At 63.5% G+C, this 20,213-nt stretch overlaps 1 protein-coding gene across 9 annotated transcripts in view; it reads right to left on the minus strand.

The window, feature by feature from the left end:
- Positions 1–17,845: 17,845 nt before the first annotated feature.
- The window catches only part of BRF1 (BRF1 general transcription factor IIIB subunit), a 71,063-nt gene continuing 68,695 nt past the window's right edge, over positions 17,846–20,213 (minus strand). For all 9 annotated transcript variants that reach the window (XM_070592975.1, XM_070592977.1, XM_070592976.1 and 6 more), the window contains 2 exons: positions 19,464–19,635; positions 17,846–18,930 (listed from right to left, as the gene is read on the minus strand). In XM_070592975.1, coding sequence (XP_070449076.1) covers positions 18,893–18,930; positions 19,464–19,635 — 210 coding nt within the window. In that variant the 3' untranslated portion in view covers positions 17,846–18,892. The remainder of the gene's footprint in view (positions 18,931–19,463; positions 19,636–20,213) is intronic.

The following is a 20,213-nucleotide window of genomic DNA, read 5'->3' on the forward strand; positions in this document are numbered from 1 at the left end:
CTCCAGGAGAAGAGAAGCTGGGCAGAGCGCAGGGTCAGGGTCTGGCCTCAGCCTCCCTGAGTGTTTCTAGGAGCAGTTCTGGGGCCATCAGTGGGCAGGGACGCCCAGGCCTCCAGGGCTGGGGCATCTGGCAGGGCTTGGGGCATGGGCGGCCCTGCATTTCTGCTTCTGAACCCACCAGGCCCTGTCCCAGTCCTCCAGTGTAGGTCAGGCATCAGTCAAAGCATATGCTCCTGGGGGAAGCTGCATCTTCAGCTGCCCCAGAGGTGCCATCTCTTGTGTCACTCTGATCTGGGTGGCTGGCACTCACAGGGGCACAGCTGTCCTGCAGACATCTCCCTTCACCACCCCCTGGGACTCACATCCCCTGGCTCCTGCATTAGACACTGGGGGTCCATATGCCTGCCCTTTGTCTTTCTTGGATTACACTCCCATTTGAATGGAGCACATCCTTTAGTAGCTTCTTGAGGTAGAGTGCGTGGAAGATACATTGTAACATCTTGCCTCTTTGAGAAAGCCTTAATTTATTTATTTATTTATTTATTTATTTTTGCTGAGGAAGATTCGCCCTGAGCTAACATCCGCTGCCAATCTTCCTCTTTTTGTACGAGAGCTGCCACCACAGCATGGCCCCTGACAGGTGAATGGTGTAGGTCTGCACTTGAGAACCAAACTCGCGCCGCCAAAGCAGAGCGTGCGGAACTTAACCGCTAGGTCTGAGAAGGCCTTTATTGCACCCTCGCTTGAATGATAGCTGGGCTGAGTGTGGAATTCCAGGTTGGAAATCACTTTCCTCCAGCACATCATAGGCGTTGCATCGTTGTCCGCTTACCCCCAGTGTGGCTGCCCGCCCTTCGCAAGCCGTCCTGAGGCCTCTTTCGGGACCTGATACGTGTTGATTTGCAGAATGTCACATTGGTACTAGAAGAGAGCGTGCCTCTTGCCATTTGTCGCAGCGTCCAGACCGTGCACGTCCTTGCTTGTGGATGCCTGAGCTGTCGGTTCCTGAGAGGAGGGGAGTGTTTCCGTCTCCAGCGACAGTTGTCAGCTCGGCTGTCCTCTGTTGCTTTCTGTCTTCTGAGGCTGTGCTTTTAGTTGCATATATGTTCTGGTTTTTTGATCTGCTATTCATCTCACAAGTATTGGTATCTCTTTGTCCGTCAAGATGCTATTACTTTAAAATCTATTTTCTTTTTTATTAAAATAACTACCCCCACTTTCCTTTGGTTGAAACTTCTCCATCTTTTGTTTTCAAGCGTTGTGTGTCCTGCTGTCTTAAGTGTATTTTGACAGTGTAGTCCTAGTTTGGGGGGTTTGTCCTCCATTCTGAGCCTCTGGTTGTGATCGCTGAGTTTAACCTGTTTGTATTTACTGTCATTGCTGTTATGTTCAGACTCAGTTCAGCCATTGATTTTGGGTTTACTATTTACTGAACACTTTTTTTTTCGTTCCTTGTTTTCCTCCATCCTGACATTCCACTGGATAAATAAAATTTCCATCTGCTGCTTTGACAGTGACACTCTGTTTGTTCTTTTGGTAGTTGCTCTTAACTTACTAAGACCCACATTTCTGCCCTTTCCCCTTCTGCTGGCGCATATCAGTGCCCACACAGGACCTGGCTCTGCCGCGCGTCCCCTTCCTCTGTCCTCTCAGCAAACTCTCTCCCATCCCTACTGTGTTGGCATCACCAAGAATGTTGTTCTGAATTCATCGATCCATTTGACAAATATTGAGCAAGCAGCCACTATGTGCCAGGCATAGTTCTTGGCACTGGGGGTACAACAGTGACAGAGCAGCCCAAGCCTTCCTGGGACTTCTGTTGCAGTGGGGGGACAACAGACAAGCAAGCAAATATGCACAGATATGTTCAGAGGGTGCTGAGTACTGGGCGGGAGACGGAACACGGTGGGGACAGGGAATGCACTGGGGAGCGAATGGAGAGGCCTTTCTGGGGAGATGCTGTCTGAGCAGAGGCCTGGATTAAATATAGAAGCCAGCTGAATAGGTATCTGGGAGGAGCAGTGCAGGTGCAAAGGGCCGGGGGCAACAGCGTGCCTGGCCTGGCCATAGAATGACACTCATCTTTGGTGGCCAGTTGGGGTGGCCAGAGCACTTGGAGTGAAGGAGAGGGCGATAGGAGACAGGTGGACAGGGAGTGTGCACCAATATGCCACTGGGTGTGACTCTGAAAACGGTCACAGGGTCAATTTTATATTAGGTGTATTTTACCACAATAAAAAAATACACACAAGAAAAACAACCAGAGAGCACGCGCCTTCTAACGGAAGACACCACTGAGGGGCGGTCACCCTGCACGGACCCCTCGCTGACCGTCCCACACTCGTTCCTGTCCTCAGCAGACATGCGATCAGGGGCAAGGTGAGACCACCAGGTTCCTGCAAAGGAGGAGAACCTGAGGATCCAGAGACACATGAGCCGGGCCTCGCGGGGTCCTCGCGGGGGTCCCGTCGGGCCAGCGTGGGGACGTTTTCCTGGACCGTCCAGGAGCCGGGCCCCTGCCTGGCGTTCGCGTGCCGACGGCGTCACAGTTCTGTTCGGGCAACTGCCTCTGAGAGACAAACGGAGTAGGAAGCGATTCCGAGGGCTTCCCGCACGAGGACCGCGGGGAGGCGGCGCCAGCGGGAGGGGTAGGCGGGGTCCGCGGCCGCAGCACGTGGGGGGGCGCTCCGTGCCATCGCGGGGCCGGGGGCTCAGACGCTGCTGCCCGGAGATGCCGCTCCTCCCCTTCCCTTCCCTTCTCCTTCAGGGAGACGCGCGCCTGCTGCCCCCGCTCCACCCATCGCCACCCGCCCCGCCCCCGCCCGAGTCGGCCCGGCCTCCGCCTGCTCCCTCGCAGCCTGTGGCTCCCACGGCCGGAGCTCATCTTCGAAGGCCCTGTCTCTGTCCGTGGGTCTGCCCTGTCTCTGTCCGCGGGTCCGCCCCGCCCAGAGTGGCGGCCACGCTGCTCTGCCTTCTCTCCGCCCGCCTCGCCCCCCGGGGTGGACCCGCAGACAGGGGCCGGGCGGCGCCTCTTGCCACCTGCCGTGTTCGAGGCTGTGTGGACAGACCTCATCTGGCCTTGTCTGTCTGTCGGCCTGTCTTGTTCCTGACTGGCGTTTCAGCAGGGAACGGAGACAGTGGAGGTGCGTGCGTGTGAGCGCATGTGTGCCTGCTGGGGGCGGGGGGCAATCCCTCCTTGGCCCGCGCGCCCAGGCCCCACCGTGGAGCCACCGAGCTAGGAGACCTGGAGGCGGAGGGGCGGGGCCTCTTCCTTGCCCCACCCTGGCCACCAGGGCCCCGATGCGCAGCCTGGCCCTGAGACCCAACCCCCCAGGCCTGCCCTCCAGCCTGCGATGTACCCCGACCCCCCACCTGTCTGGCTCTAATCTGGGGCTCAGTGCTGGGTGGGCCCTGGGGTCTGTGGCTCCTGCAGGGCAGCCCTGCACCTGCCCCCACAGCGGCCCGGCTCCTCAGTGGGGCCCCCAGGATGACAGAGGGGCGCCTGCTGTCCACAGTCCTTCCAATGCTGCCCAGGGTGCTCGTGGCGGCCCCTCATGCACCTGTCGCCCCCTGGGCAGGGGACCTAAGGCGGGTGATGCCACCGCCCCTCTCCCCCATGGTACCCCGTGTTCCCCTGTTGGGACTCGATGGTAGGCCCCAGGGCAGGGGTGGGGTCATGTGAAGGCTGCCTGCCCCTCAGTGCCCCCGGGGCCTGGCAGAGGCTGGATTCCCACCTGCCCAGCCCTGTCCCCAACAGTGGCAGGGTCCCCCCGGGACAGAGTAGCCCATATAAGCAGAGCCGAGCTGAGCTGGGGGCTGGGAGGCAGCACTGGGCACACTGGCAGGAGCCCCTGGCCAGGGCTGGAAGGTTGCAGGGGCCACAGGACAGGGTTGGGGTGGCCCTCCCGCGGGGGCAGGCAGGTTAGAACAGGGCCTGGATGGGACCTGGAGGCCCACAGGCAGGCGGAGAGCATGTGGGCGGCATGCTGAACCCCAGCCTGACCTCACTCAGCTGCCACACAGTGCAGACCCTGGCTCTGGTGTCGCCCTGGGGCTGGGGGCTGGACGGAGGCCCCACATTCCCAACCTCTAGGCGCCCCTGGGTCTCGAAGGGAAACAGCTCAGCCAGGAGCCCCAGGAACGCGCAAGCCCCATCACAGACCGAGCCCACCCGGAAAACACCAGCCCGGGGAACAATGACCTTCGTGTGACAGACTTTCCCCTCTGTGGGAGAAAATAGAGTTTAATAGAATGGCGATTTCCTGCATTTGTGCCTGCGCCTGAGGGGTGATTCACACGAGACCTCCCACAAAGAGGAGCTTCTAGCCAAGTCTGCCAGGGCTCGGTGCCCCAAGAGCCCTGCAGCCCCTGGCCCCCAGGGCCGGGCGAGGGCCCACCAGCTGTCCTCCGGCCCTGCCCTCCTCCCGTGCTTCAGCTCCAGCCCCAGCAGCTTGCCCACGTGCGGAGGGGCTGGAGCCGGACAGGCAGCACCAGGGCTCAGAGACGACACGGGGGCTTCCTGGAGGAGGGGGCCCCAGGCAGAGTGTTAACAGCTGTGCAGGAGCCAACCATGGGGGACATGAGGAGAGCTTCTCGGGGACAAAGGGTCTCTGTTCCCAAGAGCTCAGAGATGGGGTGCCCATGGGCTTGAGCACTAAGGGGGGCCTGGTGAGGGCAGGCCATGGGTCCTAGGTTTGAGGGAGGGGTAGAGACTGCAATGCCTGAGCCCCCTTCCACATTCTGGACAAGGGGCGGGGTGGCCTGGGGGCTCCTGGATATGGGGAGGCTGAGCGGTGACTGCCGAGGAGCCCACCACACAGAGGCCAAGGCTGAAGGCACTGGTGCCCACCTGGGTAGCAGGCAGTCCTGAATGGCCCAGGTGGTCAGACGCAGGGCCCAGGGGATGTCTGACCTGCTCAGGGAGGGGGGACAGTCCCTGCTGGTAGCAGGAGGATCCTGAGGGACCCCCCTGGGGGCTTTCCCTTCTGGAGAAGAGCTGTGAGAGCCGGGCCTGGGTGGAGATTTGACCTTCGACCCTGCAGCCCCACCGTAGGGCGTGGGAGAGGAAGCCATGGGGGGCAGACAAGGGTGGCAAGCTCAGGGCAGCCGGGACAAACGCGGAGCCCGGGCTTACGCTGAGTTGTCCCCTTCGGGGAAACAGAATAAAGATGCTGGTTCTCTCCATCCACCTCTACCCTTGACTCTTCATCCCTTCCCAGGGCCTGCCGGAGATCCCCTCGCCTTGACCTTCCCACTCTGATGGGTTCTCCAGGGCACTGTCTCCTGACCTCTGGGTCTCAACCCTTCTGGAGACCCTGAGGCCCAGGGGCTCATGTGACCCATAAGACGCCTGGCTACCACCCCCAGCCCCCTGCCCCTTCCCACGGCCACTGTCCTCTTCGTCTCTCCTGGGCCAGGCTCACCACCCTCCTGCCTTCTCCTGAGGCTTCTGCCACCCCCACACCAACCCTGCTGTGGCCAGACACCCTCTCCTGCAGCTCTGGGGTCTCACGCCAGCTCCCCAAATCCCCACCCTTCCCCTCCAGGTCCCCCCAGCACAGAGACAGTGGGACCCACTGCCTTGCTTAAGGAACACACAGCTCTTCTCCTTGGGCATCCCTGACACCGGTGCAGGGCTGGCCTGCATGACTACATGACGAGGCTCCACTCGGACATCCTGCTGCAGGAGCCCAGTTGACAGTGGCCCGGCTGCTGCCTTCTGGACCACATGGTGTTGGCACTGAGGCCTTGAGTCTCAGATGCTCCCAGCCTCCAGCAGAACGATGGAGTGTGACAGGGATGCAGAGGCGCCCCCCCCCCCCCAGCCCGCTCCTCCTGCCCCGCCTTGATTCTTCACCAGCGTTTTCTCGCAAATTTCTTCATGTCAGATCCCCACTTGGCATCAGCCTCTCAGATGGATTCAAGTTCAGGCCCCCACCACCTCTCCTGGACCTTGTGACCTCCAGCTCCTCAGACCAAGGCACAGGGGTGGCATGGCTGCCCTCTCTCCCTGGTGGTGCCCAGAGCCTTCGTAACGCTCACTGCTCTTTGTAAAGTGCCTACTAAGTTCCGGTGCTGTGCTGGGTGCTCCCCATCAGACACCTCGTTTCATCTGCTGACATCCGTGTTATAGCTAAGGATCTCAGAGGGGGCGAGGCTTGCCCAAGCAGCCCAGCCCTGCAGCAACACAGCGACCAGGGGTCTGCCCTCAGTTCCTCTGACCTCGGGCGGTGGCCTCCTGCAGAACTGGCTTTCTGGGTTGCCTGACTGACCTCGTGGTGCTCCTCCAGCTCTCCAAAGCCTTTTGTCACCAACTTGTCATATTAGATTCCGACACTGGAAATACCCGTGGTGGTTTTCTTGATTGAGCTGGATTGAGTCCGGGGAGGGTTTGACAGGGCTGGCCACATGGGGGCTTCAGAGGAAGGAACTGCTAGAGATGCTAGGGCACTGGGGTGATGAACTAATGGCAAGCAATAGGATATATTGGAGGATATGAGGAAGCCATTTGGTGTAAACCTAATTCAGCCCGACCTTGTTTTTCCAAAAGGGCCTGATGTGGCTGTGGAGCATGCATTGTACAACTGCTTTCAGCATTCGCTGTGTCCCAAAGACAAGAATGATGCCCTTAAGGTAAAGATGCAACTTCTCCCACACTGACATTGCCTTAAGGATGAGCATCTCTCCCTAGGGTGGGAATTGATTGCTGAGCCCACCCTGTGACCATCCAGCTCGAGACAGCAGACCTGCTACCTGCTGTGTCCATCAATTGCTGTGTCAATCGCTGTGCCAGCAGGGCAATCTCGTGACTGTTGTGGACAGGACATTCCAATCATATATGATGCCAGCTCTTTCACAGTATATAACCACGCTGTCCACCCCACTTCTTTGGTGCCCTTCCTTCCTTGGGGAAGGAAGACCCCGGGCTAGTCCTCAGATCTGGCTCATGAACTCACTCCAATTTTGATTTATAGATTCGTTATGTATTATTTGCGTTGACAGGGGAGAGGGGTGGGCTGGAGGCTGGCCAAGAGGTCCGCACCACGCAGGTGGGAGAGCGAGCAGAGGTTGTGACTACCCATGCCTCCCTGGCTTGGTGAGGACTGGTGAGCTGTGGTGCTGGGGCTGTCTCCCACCCACTCCCACAGACCCCACTCCCAGCTGTGAGCATGTGGCCGAGGCCGGCCAATTGGAGTGCTGCACAGGGTTGGCCCGTCGGGCCTGGTGAGTGGGCAGCCTTGGAGCAGAGGGGACCAGGGACCGGAGGCCTGATCAGGGCCGCAGGGAGACGGCCTGTCCACAGCAGGGGATGCCTGGGGCATTTCCCTCACTCCCCTACCCTGCCACTGTCCTGCCTCCTCCTGTTGGGGGGCAGTGGCAGTTGGGTTTCCGTCCCCTGGAACTTGAGTCCTGCCTGATGCTGTTCTTAACCTCTTCCAGCCTGTCACCCCCTGCTAGGGATCGGGGAAGAGAGCAGACCTGGGCAGGGCTCCCGTCTGCCTGGGGATCCTTCTCCTCCTTCTGCCCCTCCCTCAGCTCTACAGCACCTGGTCTCAGGAGCCCAGCCCCACTCCTGCCTCCCAGGAGGGGACATTCTGGCTCATCCACCCACCGTGCACACGGGCAGACAGATCCAGAGAAGACGGCTGAGCTGAGCCCAGCTGAACCCCGCTTCAGCTCGGAGCCCCCGGCCCCAAGCCCAGGACGCCCCGGGCAGGTGGCCGCAGCCTCTGACCCCAGGCTGGGGCGGCCTCGGCGTCTGGGCCTCGCTCGGCTTGGAGCGTTTCCTGCCCGCGCGCCCCAGCCCAGCCCCGCAGGAAGTGGCCGCCTCCTGAACAAAGGGGCCGGCGGACAATGGCCATTGAATTGGGCCGGGGCGCTCGCGCACGGACAGCCCGCCAGCTGCTGGTGCTGATAAGACCCGGCCCCGCGGGCTCGGCCGGCTAGGGACCAGGGCGGGAGCGCGGGGCTGGCGACGGCCCCGCCCTGCAAGCTGGGGGCCAATGGAGAGCCGGCGCGCCCCCCCCGGCCTCTCGCGGACCAATCCGGACACTAGCCGGGAGGCGGCCCCGCCCCGCGTGGCCCCGCCCCCGGGCCGTCCCGGCACGCTCGCGGCCTTGGCGGTGCCGGACCCCGGGCGGTCCGCCGGGCCGCTGCTCGGGCAAACGAAGCAACGCTTTGGAGAGGGCGTGATGTTCGACATTTCCCCCAAAAAGCATCGGACGTCCTGATGCTGGGACACGCCGGCGCCTGGCTGCGCCTCCCGCGCCTTGTTCGGTGGAACGACAGCCTGGCCGGCTGTCCCTGCACCCCTGGCTTCCTGCGAGGGTCACCGGCGGCCCGCTGTGTCGCGGGGGTAGCCTGGTCCTCACGCCTGCCCGAAGAGCGTCTGCTCCGGGCAGGGCCGTGGGGCAGCGCCATCGGGAGGGGAGGTGGTGGAGGCCACCCAGGGCCATATTCCCCGGGGCTCTCCGCCTTGGGGACTCCTCCCCCTGCGGCCCCTGGGCACTGTGGTGAACACGGGCAGCTCAGTGTGCGGAGGCCGGGCGCTGAGAGCCCAGCTCCAAGGGAGGAGTCAGGGTCCCTGCCCCGACCTGCGTCATGGAGAGGAGGTCAGGAGTCAGCTCCGCAGTGGCTCTGGAGGGCCCAGGTGCACCCACGTCCCCACCCTGACCTGGGAGGCTTCCTGAGTGAGACAGGCCAGAGCTGCAATCAGGGCAAGTGGCAGGGTGTGTGTGTTGGGGGGAGGGGGTTCCCAGCATCTTCTGGAAGAAGCCACCCCTGGATTAGAAAGCCATAGGGGGAGGGGGAGGAGTCGGGAGCTCAGGCCCACGGCACCCTCCTGTCCCAGCTGTCCAGCCACAGCTCTGCCACCACTGCCTAGCACTGCCTCCAGGGGCTGGCAGGCCCTGCCCTCCACAAGCCCCTGGCCTGGTGGGAGCCTCCCCAGGACAGGGATGATACAGGGTGGGCAGAGTCAGGACAGAGGGACACTTGCAGACTGTGCAGCCCAGGAGAGGGCTCTGACTCAACCATAGTGGGTGGGGAGCCAAGGAAGACTTCTTGGAGGAGGTGACATGTGTTAAGTTTGCCGGGGGAGGAGGGGATGGAGAACAGACCCAGCAGGAGGGCGCAGCCCAGACGCAGGCTGCAGCCAGGTGTTAGGGGAAGGGCAGGGAGTCCAGGAGCACAAGTGGGACAGCCCAGGTCCCAGGCAGGGCCTCTGCCAGGATGAGATGGTGTTGCCCTGACACCAGCTGCCTCTCAGGCCTGTCCTATCCACTCTCCTCTGCTGCGATGGTGGCAGTGCTACAGAGGAGGTGATTGCCCGAGGCCGGCCCGCCAAGGAGAGCACGTGCGTGGTGGCTCCTTGCCAGTGTCCGAGGGGCTGGGTTGGGTGGGGTGGCTGTAGGGATGGTGGCACTGGGTGGAGGGTGCTGGGGTGTGGCCCTGGTGATGCAGGACCAGCTTGAGCAGCGGAGGTGGTGAGCAGGGTCTTGCTGACAGTGGTGGCCCTCCTGCTGAGCTGGGAGGTTGTGGCCACAGGCACAGCGGAAGTGCTGGAGTGCAGAAGGGCTGCAGTCACTTGGAGTGCCCTGGTGAGGCTGCCCAGACGGCCACTCAGTGGCCTGGGATCATGCCCTCCAAGCAGCCAGGCCACCTGCCAATTGCCCTCCTGTACCCGCCACGTGCTGTGAGCGCCCCATCTGCTGGGTAAGCTCAGGAACCAGGACACCTCTGTGGCCTGGGCAGGGGGATGCAGCCCGGCCCCCAGGGGGGGACACACCCACACTGGCCTTCCTGCCACCTTCTCCTCACCCCAGTCCTGGCCCTGGCTGTGTCCTTGCTCTGACCACTTCTCCACTCTGCCCCTTGATCCAAAGACTGGGAACCGCAGCACCCTTCCTGCCAGTGGCCGCTGGGGACCGTCTGCGCCCATCGTGATGTCCCCCACTGCATCCTCCACAGGCACAGCCAGGTGGTCACGGACCACATTTGCGTCATCTGTGGGCAATGCAGTCTGGGCCATGGACACCGGGACTGTACCAGCAGACGCCGCCCTCCCGGCCCCGCCCAGTGCTGAGCCCTGCTGCTCGGCCGCAGGAAGTGGGAGGCCTGGCGGCTTCTGACTATGGCCCTTTATCAGCCCGCGCCACTTCCTGCGGCCAGTGCGGCCTGGGCCCCTGCGGCGCCGGGACGCCGGGTCAGCGGTGACTCACCGAGAGCCGGCCTGGGGACACCCTGGCCCACACCCACCCGCCTGCGCCCTCTTGCCCTCGCCACCTGGCTGGCAGCTCTAAGCCCCCATTCACAGGACTCCAGCCCTGCCCTCCCACCAGTCTCCACCCACCAGCATCTTCCTCATCTTTTTGGGTCCACCTCCCCCATCCCCAGCCAGCAGAGCTGAGGTGCCCCCACCCATTTGTCCACCTCCCCAAGGCCAGGTGCCTGTGGCCAGGAGGGTGGCAGCTTGGGGCTGCAGGGCTCACCAGAGCCAAGCACACACCCCCACCTCTGTGGCCCATGCGTGCTCCCCCACTCTACCAGCACGACACCCCACCCCCTGGGATCCCCCCTCTGCCCTTGCACGCCCTCTGTCACTCAGCCCCAGGTCGGCAGCCCACCTGCCTCTTCTGTGCCCCATTGCAGCCTGACCAGCTCCTCCTCCTTCAGGACCCAGTGTGGACCCCTCCTCCTCCAGGAGGCCTTCCTGACCTAACCCCTACACCCCTCCCACCCTGGGGCCTCTACTCCATGGAGCTTGTCTCTGAGCTTCACTGGGCCCTCAGCAGGAACCGAGTCTGCTGCCCACCCACAGAAACCACCTCCCCACCCTCCCAGAGCACCCTTGGCCCAGTGCATCCAGGGACCCTCTGTGGTAAAGACGAGATTGGAAGTTGGGGAGGGACAGAGAGGGCAGCGGAGGTTCACTGGGGTCTGATGGCGCAGGGCGCCCCTCCCTGCGTCAAGGGACCCCCTAGGGCAGACGTAAATGGCAAAGGAATCAGCTGCCTGAGGGGGCTCCTTCCCAAAGGAGAAATGCGGCCCCCTCCCTGGAGAGGGGCTCTTCAAGGCACTGACCCACACACATATGCACACGCGTGCACACGCACACACGAAACCTGCAAGAAGGTCCTCATCACACACGCAGCCTGAGGCTCCTTGTCCCACTCAGGCCACTTGGCCGTCCTGCAGCGCCGCCTGCTGGCCAGGACTGAGCAGCCCTGCCTGCTCGCAGAGCCCGCAGGGCCAGACCTGGTGCTCTGCACGGGTGTGTGCCCACGTGTGCCCGTGCACTCCTCTGGGCCATGTGGCCTGGGCCTTGCGACCCACGCCCCTCCCCAGCATTTACGCTCCCAGGCCGGGGTCAGTGATAGTGGTCTGGGAGCTCTGTCTCTGAAAAGCAGTTGTGCCCGGGGGTACACCGAGCGGCCTCGAATGCCATCCACAGGCTGGTGAGCCCTATTTCCACCCGTGGCACCCTTCCAACACTCCAGACTTCCACCCGCTGCCCCACACACCCAATAGGCCCCGAACCGTTGCTCCCCACCCCGTCACCTGGCCCACCTGCTCAGACTCTGCTAGTCCCCTCCCACCTCTGCTCCTCCCCCACCCCCCGCTGGGTCTTGACAGCATTGAGGCTGTTCTCTCCTTGCCATGTCCCCACTCCGACCTCTGACCTCCAAGGAACCACTTTGTTATGAGGCTTTGCCAAAGGGTGGGAACTTCATGCTTCCCAGAGTGCTGTGAGTGGTTGGAGGGAATGCTCTGGCAAGGGGCTTTGTGGGGAGGGGAAGCCGGAGGTGGTGAGGGGGAGATGGAGGGGGGGATGATGGAAGAGGGGTGGAGTCCATGCAGGGGATGGACAGAGGTGTGAACTGTAACATCTCCATTTCTCATGATCGACCCGATGTGCACACGTGTCTCTACATGTGTGCAAGTAGAGGCTTGTGTGCACCTGTGTACGTGTGCACATGTGCACACGCAGGTGCTGATCCTGGCTCAAGCTCTGGGCCCAGGGCACCCACCTCCCTCTGTGGGACCTGCGGACACTGGCAGTCAGGCCCTGCTGGGACACTTTGGGTCCTGTGGCCTGGCCTGTGCTGACCCATGCCCTCCCGCCCAAGGGGCGTCCCCTTAGCTGCTGGCTCAGCTCCACGTTGCTGCTGAGGCCAGGGACAGGGGCTACAGTGGCCATCCCCCTGCGACGTGCCGGGCGGTCATTTTCCCAGGCCCCACCAAGGCAGGCACCTGGCAGACAATGTCCTTATTCACCGTGACCTCCAAATGGGGGGAAGCGATTACTCAGACCGGCGGTGCAAAGGCCCCTTGCCGCCAAGGAAAGGACAGTCCCACGTTATCTGGCAGAGAGGGCCCTGCCTCCAGCCAGTGGGTGCGGCCGCCACTCTGACCTCAGTCAGTCAGGGCCTCCGGGCTCTGGCAGGCATAGTGGCCTCAGCAGGCTGCTCCCTATAATGTCTGGTGACCTGCCCCTCCTGACCCCTCTGCTCAGACCCTGCCCGCCAGCCGGCCCGGGCAGCAGAGCACCCCTCCCCACACCTGCACGGCTGCCCCAGGAGTGCCCCTCGCCGTCATGACTCCTCCCTGGTACCCCGGCCTCAGAGAGGAGCAGCCATGCACCGGCCTGGTCAGGGTCAGCTGGGGTGGCAGTGTGTCAGTCAGACCAGGATCAAGGTTGTGATCAGGGTCAGGGTCAGGTCCCACCAATCTGGGGCCACTGCCCTCACGAGTCCCAGCCCGGCCCATTGTGTGGGGACAATGGCTTCCTGAGCCAGGTTCCTCTCCGGGCAGGAAAACCATAAAGAGCCTCCACTCTGCCACCGCCCACGGGCCCTTTGAAGGGCCCGGGCAGCCAGTGCCTGAGACCTGCAGCCTTGGAGCCCGTCCCTCGGCCCCCACCCCTTGCCAGCCTGGCTGGGGCCCAGGCCTCCCCAGGGACCGGCCAACCCTCCAGGCACGTAGGCGCACAGCGGCACAGACAGGTGCTGACCAGTCAGGGAAGCCACCGGCCATGTGCAGGCATGGGCCCCAGTCACGGCATCACAGCTGGATGACCCTGGCTCAGGAGACCCTCCCCTCGGGAACCAATCGGCCCCTCTCAGCATCCCCCAAGAGGCCAGGGTGCATGTGAGGGTGGCTGGGTCCCTGTGGGGGTGGGCCCCAGGGCAGGTACCTTTGGGCTGGGGTGCAGGGGCCTGGACTCGAGGCTGCGGGGTCTTGCAGGACAGGGGACAGAAGGGCGGCCCCAGATCCTGAGTGCCCTGCCCCAGTCCAGCTGGTCCTGGGGTGCCCCCTGCTGCCCAGGGGTGGCAGTAACCAGGCCCAGTCCTGCAGTGGGGGACACACTGGGGGCTCAATATGGGTGCAGGCAGCTGGGGTCTGCCGGGCTCCAAGCTCCGAGAGCTCTGGTGGTCCGCTGGGCACCGTGGCCACGTGTGGAGGAGATGGTCAGAGCCCGGGCAGTGGGGGCCTGACCCAGAAGCAGGCTTAGGCCCAGGCCAGTGACAAAGAGCCCCCACATTTGGCCCCAGGCCTATCAGCCCGTGTCCATGCAGCAGCCCTGTGTCTGATCTGGGCCCACGGGCCCAGCCTGACCCAGGCCTTGCTCCACTGGACAGCACCACGGAGCAGCTGGAGGCCTGGAGGGTGTAAGCTGCTGGGTCCGTGTTCAGCCTGCAGAGGTGGATGTAGAGACGGGGGGTGGGGTGGTGGGGTTGGGGGGTAGATGGAGGGGTAGGAGGCAGGTGGAGAACGGGGGGAGAAGAGGAGGGTGAAGGGCCTGGGGGTGGAGGGCAAGCAGTGGACAGAAGGATGCAGGAGGGGCAGGAGGTGGACAGAGGTGCTTCTGTCGCCAGGCCCCGTCCTGGGAAGGCAAGGTGGAGGGTGGGCTGCTCTGGGACTTGTGACGGCACTGAGCAGGCAGGCAGCAGCGTGTCTGCGTCTTTGCAGTGGGGGTGCTGACCCCTAGCGGGGCACAGTGGGGCTCAGGTTGGGCTCCTGAGGCAGCCAGCAGTCAGATGCACTGTCGGCGGGCCTTTGTTTTCAGGCTGCCCCGCGCCTGCTTCTCCTCCAAGGAGGCCCTCAGTCTGTCCCTAGGGGTCTTGGTACCAGTGGGTGGCCATCAGCCCTGCCACCTGCTCAGAGGCCTGACCAACCCAGAAAACCCTGGGCGGCTGCAGGAGGACACCTGGTGGGGGGCAGCCGGGTGGGAGGCAGGTGCGTGGGCCCAGGCCCAGGGCAGGCAAGACCCAAAACCAAGCAGGATGACGTGACCTTGAAGCCACTAGTGACCAGTGGCAGCAGGGCGAGGGGAGGGCACAGCTGAGGCTGACCTTGTTCAGTGACTGTGCAGATGACATCCAGTGGGGACAGCTCTTGGGAGGTGGACGCAGGGGGCGCTCCACTGTTCCACCTCCCTTCTGCCCGACCCTTGCTGCCCACTGCTGGGTCCCCACCGCCTGCTCAGGGCGCCTGGGACTGGGCTGCAGAGGCTCCAGCGGGGCAGGCCGGAGCTAAGGCTGGCTCAGCACGTGGCCCATCTGTGAGGGCCCTGTGTGGATGGAGGCAGTCTCAGCCCTGCCCCACCATTCTTGGAGGAGCCTGGGGCAATAAGCACTGCCAGGAAGGCTACCTGTAGTCCAGGCTCGACTCTGCCTTAGAGAGGGAGGGAACTGGTGCAAGGTCACATAGCATGGCGTGGGCTGGGTGACTAGCAGGTGCTGGGGACACAGACCCCAGACCCCGGCCTCAGCCATTCCCCTTCCCATTCTCTGTGGGAGTGGGCGCAAGGGCAAGCCTGTCATGGTGCCCGCAAGGAGCAGCACCATCCAGAGCACCACAGGCCCACGGGCATCTTTGGGTGTGGACCTGGCTTGGGCGGAACCCCCCTGCCTGCCCAAGGCCCGGCACCCTGAAGGGTGTTCTGGAGGCTGCAGCCCCTCAGGACGTGCACATTTGGGAGCAGGTCAGGACACACACACGTGTGAGCATGCGTGTGTGGATGGGCGTGTGTGTGAGGCTCCACGCTGGCCCTGGCTCAGGTGCTCCCCTCTGCTCCAGGCCTCTGGGGAGGGGACAGGCTGGTGGAGGTGAGGTGGATGTGGGGAGGGCAGGAAACAGCCAGGAGAGCCCAGTGACAGGACGCTGGCCCTTCTGGCTCTGGCCCTACTGGCCCAGTGCGGCGTGTGTGTGGGGGCTGATGGCCTGGCTGGTCTTGGGGTCCAGCACTGGAGGATCAGGGGAAGGCACACGCTCTTGGGACTGCCTGGGGCACACGTGTGATCACGGGTACACACACACTTGTGTGCAAATACCTGCACAGCCACAGCACGGCACACGACCCCACCCCGGGTCCCATGAGGGAGCCCCAGCACTGACAGGGATGGGCCAGCCTCGGGGACCCTGGGGAGCTGGGCTCCCATCTGGGGAACAGGACGCCTCCTCCCAGCGGCTCTCCGGCATCACGGCGAGGTGGTGGACGGCTGCGTGCTCTCCTCAGGAGTGAGCCTGCGGTCCCCTGACCAGGCCCTGGGGAGGACCTGCAGACATCTGAGAGTGGGTACAGCCAGACCCTGGATGCCTGGGCCCACCTCCTCAGGAACAGGGTGGTCGTCAGGATAGGTGCCAGGGAGGCCACCTCCCAGCTGGGTGACCATGGGTGATCACTCAAGCTCTTGTGCCTTTGGCCTCACCTGAGAGACTAGGAGGGAATCAGTGCCCCCGTCAGGAGGCGTGCAGGAGCTTGAAGGTCAACACCAGTGACTGGCAATTATTCAGTAGGAGGTGAAGATGTGTCTCCAGCTCCCAGGGAAGCCCTCCGAGCCCAGGGTGGGAGAGCCCAGGGTGGGAGAGCCCAGGGTGGGAGAGCCCAGGGTGGGGAGCAGGTCCACCGGGCACAGCCCACAGCAGAGGGGCCCTCAGGCACAGGGGGGAGGGAGCCTGGATGGCAGAGGGAGAGGCACCCCAGACAGAGGCCACAAATTGATCCACTGACAGACGTACCTCCATGGGGCTGACCCTCACACCGGGGCCTGACCGCTGCTGCCGCTCCAGGGACTGCCCACTTGCCATCAGAGCAACTCAGTGACTGACCCTCAGACGTGAGCACAGGGTACCAGGGCCCAGCTCTGCTCACCAAGAGGCATGGGGGCCGCTGGGGCCCTGCTCACTCCCCAGCTCAGGTGCCCAGGCCTCTCCAAGCCCTTGTGGGGCCCAGTCCTGCCGCCCACAGTGGCCAGGGACCCACAGAGGCCAGGGACGGGGCAGGAGGCTGTGCTGCAGGGGCCGCGATTTGCAGGGTGCCCGGGAGCTGCAGCTTGAGCCCTCCCTGCCAAGACTGCTCCCTAAGGCCTCAGCCCAGGAGAGAGGCGGCTCCTGGGCCAGCAGCTGGAGGGAGCTTGCTTTAGGTTGGATAGATGTCCAGACAGCGTGGCGAGTGCTGGGGCCGAGGCTTCCACCTCCTCTTTCCTTCGCCTCCCTCCCCCAAGACTCGGGACCTGAGGGAACAGGTCATCCTCCCTTGGGGCTGGGAGGGTGGCATGCAGGGCTGGGAGGGAGGTGCACACAGGCCCACATGTCCCCTTTGGGCCCACATGCATGGCAGTGGTGGCCTGTACAAGGGGTGCTGGCCAGAGCCCAGAGGCACCCTGGCCACTGGCTGCTCACCTGGGGCCTCACCCCCATGGTCACCACCCAAGTATGTGGCTGCTGGCACCACCTGTGTGTCCCCTATGTGGCACAGGCTCCCACTACTCCAGGACCCTGATGCTGAGTGCTCCTGGCCTCACCCTCGCAGGGGACTGTCCCTCCCTACCAGGGCCCCCTCCCTGTCCCCCAGCCATCTCGGGGCTTGACGACTCCTGCTTCAGCCAGATACCTGGTCACTGCTGCCCCCAGACCTCCCCTTCCAGCCTCAAGTCCCTGGGCCCCAGCTGCCCCTCTCCAGCTTCCCTCTGCAAGGGTGGATGAGGCACAGCTGGGGAGGCAGCCTCAGTTTGCTCCTGGCCACCTTGGCTCTCTTCCCAGGGCACTGGCCCTCCGCTCAAATCTTCTCCACCTTCTGCTCTCCATCCCCCCAGTAGCTTCTCCGTCCGTCCGAACATCCGTCTATCTGTCTGCTGCAAACATCCCGGAAGAAGCCCTCCCTGTGCCCCCCCCACCCCCGCCGGCAACTCTGTGTGTCACGTGGCCCTCCTCCTCCTGGGCCAAAGCAACATCCCCTCTGGGAAGCTCAGCCAGGAGAGGAGCTGCTGCTCCTGCAGAACAACACACTCCCCACACCTGTCGACTCCCCCCATTTCCTCGGGGGTGCCCAGGAACCCCTTCTCTCCCTGCTGAGTGGAAGCACTCCCCGGGCAGCTCTCACTGGGGAAGAAGACTCCTCTGGCCTCCCCTCCACCTGCCCCCTCCCCATCACCCTGCTCTGGCCCACTGTCTGCTCCCTGCGTGGCACAGCAAGCACCCCCAGCCCCAAGAGCCTTGGGGCTCCTTTAAGAGCTGCCACAGCCAGACCCTCACCTGCCCTGGGACCCCAGGAGGGGCCCAGCACCAGGACAGCCCGTGCCTGGACAACGGGGATGCGTACTTCCTACAAACAGGGCTAGTGCTGGTGAAGTGAGAACAGACGGCTGTGAGAACATGCTGAGCTGGGTTCCCCATCATGATCCGACAACAGGACCGGGTGCACGGAGCTTGGAGGCTGGCAGGAGGCTGGAGTCCAGCCTGCCCGCCATTCACCACCCTGAGAGCAGCACCCTGCTGGGCCTCACTCCTCCTGGGCAGCCATGGAGCCAGACGCAGAAACACAGACCACAGCCTCAGTGAGTTTCTGCTCAAGTAACAGATCTTTGTTTCATCCAACCCACCCCTCCACTCCACACTTCCAAGAGCCCCAGGGTGCAGGCAGATGGGCACAGCCACGGGACCTCAGAATATCCCGCCTGCAGACCGCTTTGCTCTGCAAGGGGCTCTGGCGCCAGGAAGGCAGGGTGGTATGGCTCTGCCACTGGGGTCATCCTCTCCTGGGGGCGGGGTGGAGGCAAGGCGGGAGCCTTGAGGGGCAGAAGTGCCTGTCCTGCCCCCGGCCATGCCCAGAGCAGCAGTGCCGAAGGTAAGACCCTGAAAATGGGCCCTGGGCCTTGCAAGGATGAGGCCTGGCCCCCAGAATGGCTCAGGGCGGCAGGAACCATCCAGAGCAGGGCGGCTCAGACAGGAAGCATCCGCAGCTCTCCACCGGGCTCAGCTGCCGGCATCGCCCAGCACAGCTGTGCGCACGGGCACAGAAGAGCCGGCTGGTCGTGAGACTGCTGAGTGATGCTGAACCAACTCAAGTCACTGGTGGGCCAGACTGGGGCCAGGCAGCCTGTGGACTCCAGCGCCCAGGGGGCAGAAGGGAGGCTGGAGGTCTGGCTGGACCAGCAGAGGGAGGGGCTGGACGCAAAGTGCTTCTCAAGGGGAGGGTGCAGGGCACTGGCTCCACAAGGGGCAGAGAGGGGCCCTGGGCTGCCTGGTCCTCCTCTCGCCTGGGACAAGCACTAGGCCTGTTTCCTTACATGGAAACACCACAGAGCCTGCCTGTGAGAGTTCTGGCACTGTGAGACCTGCATCTGACCTGACACGCAGACTGTCGGTCCAGCCCCTTCGCTGGGCAGAAACACTCCTGACACTGCTCAAAACGTGGTCCCAACAGCAAGTGCCACGGAGACCACGTATGGCCACGGATGAGGGCTGTGGACCAGAGAGCAATGCCCGTCTGGTCACCAAGAGTCTCAGCACTCGCGCCCATGGGCCCAGCCTAGAGGTGCTGCTGGATCCCTCCTGAGGCACCGGCAGGGTGTCCCACCAGGACGTCACCTGGCTGCGAGGTCACAGCTCAGTAGCCATCGTCATCATCACCATCACAGCCATAATCTGCAAAGCACAAAGGACAGTCACAGACGCCTGAGGAGAGCGGTGCAGTCAAGGGCCCAGGCACCCCCATAGGCTGCCCCCTTGAGGCTGCAAGGACAGCCCCCCAGGCCTCGGCGGCACAGGCCCACCACCGTCAACGAGGACTCCATTCTGATTTCTTTATCCCTGCAGGTCCCTGGGGCCAGTGGCCTGGCATGCATGTTGCGGGGGGCCTGGTGCCTCGCTGAGAGTCCATATGAGCAGTGCACAGGGGGGCCCCCACTTCTACTGGCAGGCAGCCTTCCCGCCAAGCCCTCACTGCAGGCAGGGCTGGCCGCCTCCTCCCAGCATGCCGGAGGACTTCAAAACGGATACGGCCAATTTATAAAGCGTCCTCGCCCACATTTCCTCCCCGGGTGAAAGAGAGATCACCTTGAAGCCAACAGCCCAAGTTCAGGATCGTCAGGGGCTGACGGCTCGTGCTTTTCTCGGGGAGCCCCCTCCGCCCTGCCCAGCGCCTGTGTCAGCCTTGCCAGCCATGCAGAGCCCCTCACCGTTGCCGCCCATCATCTGCAGGGCGCTGACGCACGGCTCCCCGTCCTCCTCATCAGGGTCCTCCTCCTCAGGCTCCTCCTCGGGGTGGTAGGACACAGGTCCGCTCTCTACCACGACCACCGCAGGCCTGGCAGGCTCAGCTCCCGCAAGAGGGGAGCTCGGGAGCAAGGCCTGTGGGCGAATGAGGGGGACAGGCTCTGGGACAGCTCGCCAGGCTGGGGCGTGGGGCATGGCCCCTGACGACCACAGAGGAACATGCCCGCCGTGGCAACCACAGAGGAGCATGCCCACCGTGGTAGCCCAGCACTCAAGCTGTTCAGCGTCAGCTGGCCTCCCAGAGGCCGTGGCGTGGGCTGCGACCCCCCAGCAGGCACACTTCCTGCCCTTCAAGAGCAGTCAGTGAGGACATTCCGAGCCCCTTGGCCTCCCAATCAGCCCCTCATCTTTGCCTCTCCCCTCGCCCCCTGCAGACTCAAGAGCCTCCAGAAAGCTATGCAAGCCCACCACAGGCCTTGCTGAGGGCAGATGGGCTTCCTGCCCAAGGATGAGCCTGGCGGCACAGCCATCTGGAAAGTCACGCTCAGGCCCACCCCCAGTGACCCCGATCTGTGTTCACCCCCAAGACCCCTTGGGTACCCTCCCTCACTGCTTCTCCTTCCTGCTTCCTGGGCCAGACCAGCGCCCCGCAATAAGGAGGGAAAAGCCCTGAACCCCCACCTGGGAGGGCCCGGAAACAAGCCAAGGCTTCT

The sequence above is a fragment of the Equus przewalskii genome, chromosome 25 (genome assembly GCF_037783145.1).
Source record: "Equus przewalskii isolate Varuska chromosome 25, EquPr2, whole genome shotgun sequence".
Taxonomy (NCBI): domain Eukaryota; kingdom Metazoa; phylum Chordata; class Mammalia; order Perissodactyla; family Equidae; genus Equus; species Equus przewalskii.